Source organism: Alligator sinensis, unplaced genomic scaffold (genome assembly GCF_000455745.1).
Source record: "Alligator sinensis unplaced genomic scaffold, ASM45574v1 scaffold677_1, whole genome shotgun sequence".
In the NCBI taxonomy this organism is placed as follows: Eukaryota; Metazoa; Chordata; order Crocodylia; family Alligatoridae; genus Alligator; species Alligator sinensis.
Genome location: NW_005842276.1, coordinates 798,366 through 805,305, shown reverse-complemented (window position 1 = coordinate 805,305; position 6,940 = coordinate 798,366). Strand labels below are relative to the sequence as shown.

The 6,940-nt window shown below is 45.2% G+C and overlaps 1 protein-coding gene across 1 annotated transcript in view; it reads right to left on the bottom strand.

The window, feature by feature from the left end:
• COLEC12 (collectin subfamily member 12) overlaps positions 1 to 6,931 on the bottom strand; it is a 181,373-nt gene extending 174,442 nt beyond the window's left edge. The window contains exon 1 of the mRNA XM_025209267.1: positions 6,887 to 6,931. Coding sequence (XP_025065052.1) covers positions 6,887 to 6,893 — 7 coding nt within the window. The 5' untranslated portion in view covers positions 6,894 to 6,931. The remainder of the gene's footprint in view (positions 1 to 6,886) is intronic.
• Between the last annotated feature and the right edge of the window lie 9 nt (positions 6,932 to 6,940).

Genomic DNA, 6,940 nt, shown 5'->3' with positions numbered 1-6,940 from the left:
CGGTGCTGGGGGCAGGCGGTGCCCAGCACCAGTCCCAGGTGGCAGCACTAGCCTCCTGTCATCCAGCACGCAGATCGGGGCCCCGTACCCTCGGGAGGGCTGCAGGGCTGTGATGGACTCCTCCCGGGGTGTGGGCCCCTGATCTGCATGCCGGATGACAGGAGGCTGCTGCTACCAGCTGAGACCGGCACTGGGTGCAGCCTGTGCAGAGTGCCGGGGAGACTGCTGCGGCCGCTTGTCCCAGACAGCAACAACAATATGCTGTCATCCCACGCACAGATCTGGGGGCCCACACTGAAGCCAAGTAAACCTGGCTTGGAAACTCAACATGTTTTGAAACTTTGGAAACACTTCTAGTGCCCTTGTTTCATTTCGAAGCTGTTTTGAAGGCTTTCATTTCATTTCGATTTCGCTGTTTTGAGCTTGAAATGCATTGAAACAGCTTCAAAACAAAACACCAGTGTATCACTGCCTTTCTTCTCTCCAATTGTGTATGCAAATTAGACTTTTCCAAGCAAATGCAGTACTGAGCACTAGACAAACTTTTATTGTATGTGTTGGTATCAAAGGTTCCCAAACTGTGACCTGTGGACCCATTCATGGCTCACAGAGAGGTAATAGCATCATCTGCATTGGCTCTTCCTACTTATTTCCAGCTGCTAAACTGCATTAAAAAAACCTCATAAAATAGATTAAATGATTCTGGCTTGGAATCAGTTGGTCTATTTCCCACTGGAACAGATTTACAAATGGGAGGGCAGGTGGTCTGCAGGACAGTCTGTATCAAAATACAATCAAGAGTATGAAGCATTTGAGAACCCTGTGTTTTAGCACACAAAATTGAATAGGAGTTGAGAGGTATTGGAAGGCACATTATGTATCTTAGTCTTATAAATTGGTAGCACTTAGCACTGATTAGTTCTCAGATGCAAACACTTAAAAGGGACTTGGCACTCACAATCTTTGCCAGAATAATATTTTTTATTGCCCTGGAGAGTAAGATTGAATTTGCTTAGATAGTCTAGGCTCACTCTGCCAAGCTATTCATATGTTCTGAGTACTAAGGAATAGTGCATGTGTACTAATACAATGTTTCTGCTATTAGATCTCAGAAAGTTCTCTTTTTTTTTTGTTACTTCTTCATTTAGTATTGCCAGATGTTTCTAAAATATTCTGTCATCTAAATTGGAAGCAGAACACTAAGGGGGAAATATAGCAAATGTTGTGTCCTTCAGTATTTTGTCTGAGACAACATCCTTCCAGCCATCTGTACATGCAGGAGATAAATGGTTTTCATGTTGCCTTTGAGCTACTCTGCAAGAAATGTAACTAACGTATTTTTATATCTAGCAAATGAAGTTCACAAATGTTAGGTCTTCTATCTTTAAAATGTTAGAGAAAGTTAATTTCCTCCTATACCAAATAAGAACCATTAATCATTTGGTAGGGTAAGGGAGGCAGGAGGAGAGGGTATGCGAATGGGATACTGAGAGGGTAAAGCATTACTAGGGCAGGTAAATAATCAGCAGTTCAGCCTTATTATTGTCATAAACCAAGGGTATGATTTTGTATGTGCTTCAGCACTGCAGAATTATTTCCTGCCACGAGGAGCTTTCTTTGCACGGTGCAATTCTCAGTTGCATAGAGAAAACCCTGGTGCAAAGGAGTTCCCACCACCCGCATGCAAATTTGTGTCCCTCTATTGGCTGTTTCTAAATTATTCCCACGTGGCGGCTAGCAATTGGCTTGCTAGCCGTATAAGAGGCTTGAGTGGTTTCCGCCCAAGTTGGAGGAGGAGAAGGAGGACTTCACATCTCGTGAAGAACTCTAAGCGCACTGTGGAGCTTAACAAACCCAGCGTGTGCCTTAAGAAGGATATAGGGGCCTGATCAACCTCTAGCCCCTCCCCGTCGCCGCCTAATCCCTCGACGTACCCTTCCCTGCGCGCTCGTGGAGAGTCACCTTTCAGACTCTCATCGTGGTATCCAGAGCTCTTCTCGGGTTATTTCATCCGGTTGATTCGACGGGCTTGCGGTTCTAGAGCTCTCAGCCGGCCTTGGACCAGAGTTCGCGGTTAGAACTCTTGTCCGCTCTTCTTCTTTTCTATCTGTAACTGCAACGCAAGCAAGTTTTCCTGCCTGCACCGCGATCATCTACGGTGTAAGTAAAATAATCTTTAATCAACCTCTCCGCGTCCATGCCTAATTCTAGTCCGCCGTGCCGAATTCCCCGACCCACGTGCCAGGGCTGCTGGCCACAGCCCGCCGCGCGCCTCCAAAAGCCTCGGACCGCTCCCGGCCCGCACCCTGCAGTGCCCGGTCACACCTGCCAGGCTGCAAAGGCCCTGGGGGAGGGCAGCAGGGCGGGAGCCCACAGCCTGTGCCCACCCCCACCCCGCACACAGATCTGGGGGGGCACAGGTCTCCCCTACCCCTCTGGGAGTGTGCACAGCCAAAGGGAGCTGGCCCCCCACACCTGAGCGCACAGCAGGCAGGCAGCAGGGGGGAAGGCATGCTCCACTCTGCCACAACAACTACCGCCTCCACTCCATTGCAACAGCCACCAGCAGTGCTGGGGAGTCGAGTCCTGCTAAATCTAGTTGTATCACTGACAATCTAGAGAAATGGCACTGGATTCTGCAAAACAGAATAAAAAGAAAATAAAAGCCTGAGGGGCCTAAATATTAATTCCTAACTCTCTCAACATACACAGAAATGGAGACACTAGCCACAGTTCTGCAAGCCTATGGAAAATAGAATATAGAGATATACCATATACAATTTTTTTAAATGTAACTTTTAGTTCCCATGCTAATTTTATACCATATATATACAGTGATTTTCCTAACTGCATTATGTCCAAACAGTTATATTTTTCCCTCTTTTTCCATCTCATGGCACTCTGCCTTTCTCTACACTGCCAAAAAAAATTATCCTCCCAACTCATGAATGTAAGATTCCCCTTTCCCCCTATGTGTAAGAAACTTAAAAATAACCTTTATACTCTGCCAATTCATTCACAATATAATGACCATATACTGGCACAGCTTAGTTTTTGTTCTGTGTTGTATTTAGTTTGGTGTACTGCTCATGCCTTTCTATTGGTAAAGTCCTGGAATATGCATAGTATAGGTCAGCCAGGGTACACCTAAGTTGCTTCTATGGTGACTGAGAAACACACCATACCTACCCAATTCCATTCCAGATGCCCCCACCCAGAAATGTGGCAGTGAAGCCATCAAGGAGCACCCCTGCTGCTACTCTCAAGCTCCCATATCTGGCATGCTGGACAGCAGCAGCAAGCAGCACATTCAGGCTAGATCCAACATCTTGTTTCCAGATTTGGCACAGGTTTGGTGGAACAAGAGCAGGTAGGTAGGGCTATGTTCCTTGGCATCACTCTTAAGACCACAATAGAAGCAGTGTAAACATGTGTCTTGTCTGTTTATGTCAGTATAGACACACTAATACTATCTTAAGGGGAAGGCTAAATTAAAGTTACTGAATTATTCCAAATTTACTCTTTTCAGTTGCTAATAAAAATTCCCAAATCATTTACACGTTGTACTGAAATAAATTCTGGAAACTTGATCTCTCTCCAGGAAAGACTGGTTGGTAGAAAGACAGTTGAGCTTTTTCTGAATATAAGAAGAGATGCACTTTTCTCCAACAAAAGAAAACTCTTGTTACCTCCTTTAGTCTTTAAAAACAGTTCAAGGACCAAAAATAGCTGGGAGAGAATAACTGAAATTTGGCAGGAAAATAGCCTTTATGTGGCAAGAGTGGAGGCTGTATTTTAAAGAAAGATTGTCCAATGCTGTAAAGGAATAGTGGCTGCCTTTTTACTCCATGTCTGGCAAGTATGGGTGCACATTGTTTTCTTTCCTTTTAAATAAAAAAAAAAAGATGTTTTTTCTCTCCTGGATGTCCCATGGCCCTGAGTAGAAGCATAACAGCAATTACTGTAATTATTATAGAGTGGGAGGCATAACTTATTAACTATCCAGGCATGTGCTGCATAAGGCAAATATTGGCTTGGCCCATTAAAAAATTTGTGTGCCAAAGTTTCCTGAGACAAGCCAATGCACTATGATGAACCAGGGCTCTGAAGAGGCAAGAACACCAGGGATGACTCTGGCCTACCTAGTGACCTAAGTGGAATTATATTGGTATGAATCTGGTTTTACATGAGTGTGCAGAGCTTAAGATGAGAGGTCAATTTGCATAGGAGAGGGCATTCTGGTTACATGCTATTTCTCAGATGATAGATCAGGCATTTCCCCTCCCACAATCTTTCATAGACACATAATATCCCAGGGCTCACAAAAGCAAGCTGTATGAACAGTGCCTGCTAAACTACATCTTAACAACATACTACAAAAAAAGTTTGGCTTCCCAAGCAACAGTAATTGCATATACAACCTTAACTTTGGTGTTTGCCTTGCTTCTGAGCGCTTTAACATGGTACTCATCAAAATAAAAGCAAGCATTCAAATAGCACAAATACTTGACACAAGAACAATCATGATATTGCAGAGACTATTACAGAGGTGTAAACAGAAGTTCTGAAATTTGCATTTCCATTGTCAGTTTTAACAACCCCCAGGCCTGATGGTTTTGAATGTGTTGTTGTTGTTGTTGTCGTCTGAGTGAGAAAGTTGTTTTCATCTGTCTCCTAGGTAACAAATACCACTTCATAATTCATAAAATACCTAAAACTTTTAAAACTGAGAAGTATTATTAGGTAAAGATACAGCTGAACCCTAAAACAGTCAAATCCCTTTATAAATAATTTGAACTGTTTAAAAAGTATCAAGGTTTATGAGCACAGTTTAGCTTGCTGGAACTGAAACTATCAGTAAATTAAACATACGGTCCAATTTATTTGACTGATTTAAAACATTAAGAACTCCAGCAATGGAAAATACAATTTATTCCTTACAAATATCTGATGTTGTAATTATTTTGATACTGTTCCATTCTCCAGAGAATATAGATAAAGGTAGAGAGGCAGCTGCATTGAAAGGGTCAACATGTTATTCATGAGGTGTATGCATGTTCCCATCAAGTTCTGAAGTTTTAGAATTATTATGAGCACCAGGTTTAAACAGAGAATGTGGAAATCCAAATATGTACATTAAAGAGCAATATGAAAAATAGAGAGGCAAAATTTACTTTGGCAGTATTTATGACTTCCCTAACTCTTGCAGTACCAGTTGATTTGATGTCTTGGCTGAAGGATGTTTTGTATTAACACTGTAATGTAAAGATTTTATTTTACAAGGTTTGTTATGGTTTCTATGATTGGGGGGGGGAGGGAATCACTTCTTAGAGAACCAGAGTGGTTAGGGAGTATAAAAAGGTGTGAAGCATTGCTGGAATCAACAGCAGTGTCTTATAGGAGAAGCTGCATCTTCTTCTACAGTGCCGTTTCTCCACTTAGTAGAGAAAAAGCAGCGGATTCAGGGTAAAGACCCACAGACCATATCAGACCAAAACCGGTATCCATTTAAATCAATGGCCAAACTCCTGTGGGTTTCAGTGGGATCATCATTGTGTTCAGTGTAACATTCATCAAGATAAGAAATCCTAGAATCATAGAAAATGAGGGTTGGATGGGACCTCAGGAGGTCATCTAGTCCAACCGCCTGCTCAAAAATCCTATGCTAATATTGCTTTAATTTCCCGCTCTCCCCAACCAGGCACAGGCAGAAAATAAACACATGCCACCAATGCCAACCCAAGGAGAAACACAAGAATTCAAGAGCTTAAGTAGGCACCACTGGTTTCAAATGTAATAGCTTCTCATCATTCTACTCTGTCCCTGTTGTTCCATGGAGGCTAGTTATGACCAGGTACCAAGCAACAAAACTTCTGGCCCTAGAAATAAAAATGATGGATATATCATCAGTGTTACAGGCCCCAGACAGGGAGGGCGGCACAATGCCAGAAGTTCTTTAAAGTCGTGTTCACGGCCTGACAAAGTTCATCAGTAAATACATCTCGCTCTCCCCTCCCTGCAGGCAGCTCCTCTGGCAAGGAAAAAAATAATCACATCACTGACTATCCTGCGCTCTGGAAACTAAGTGTAAGGAGCATGATGTTTACCGGCCTGTTGGCATCTAGAAGCACAGAAAACGAGGGTTGGCAGGGACCTCAGGAGGGCATCTAAGTCCAAACCCCTGCTCAACGCAGCACCAGCCCCAACTAGATCATCCCGCGTCCGGTCTTAAAAACCTCCAAGGATGGAGAGTCCAAAACCTTGCTGGGCAACCTGTTCCAGTGCTTTACTGCCCTCCTCGTGCGAGATGTTTCCTAATATCCAACTTCAACTTTCCTTGCTGCACCTTGCAAACTAGCTCCCCAAACCAGGGCTATCCCCTTCCCCTCCCCGCCCCCCCCTTTCCTTTATGGTGACCCCTCTAGAGAAGCTGAAGTCCAAGCCTGCAAACTCCCAAGTGCTTCCGAAACTTGCCGTCACGTGCCGGGGTCTTCCCAGGGCTGTGGCCCCGCTCCCCGGGCGCCGCTTTCCCGGGGGAGCAGAGAGGGGCGAAGAGAAAGTTTCGGCTTTCGCAGAGGCGAAAAAAATATTTTCCAGCCCGCGGCTCTCGGTGCCAAACACGTTTCACAAGCCCGTGTGAGCCTCCGCTGGCACCTAATCGCTGCCAGATGTGCAGGGGCAGCAGCAAGACCATCACAAAACGCTGGGGGGTTTAAACGACAGGGGAAGGAGGGAGGGAGCGGGGCAAAAGAGAAGGGAAAGAAAGCGTCGGGACACGCGTGCAGAAATGAGGGGGCTCCACTCCCCTGCGCGGCTCGTTTCCCCCCGGCTCCGCAGGACGTGCTGGCCCGGGAGGGAGTGCAGCCCCGGCCCGGCCCGCCCTTACCTTTCATGTTGGCAGCCGGGGGGGGGCAGGGGGGGCCCGCGGGGGCCCCCGGCG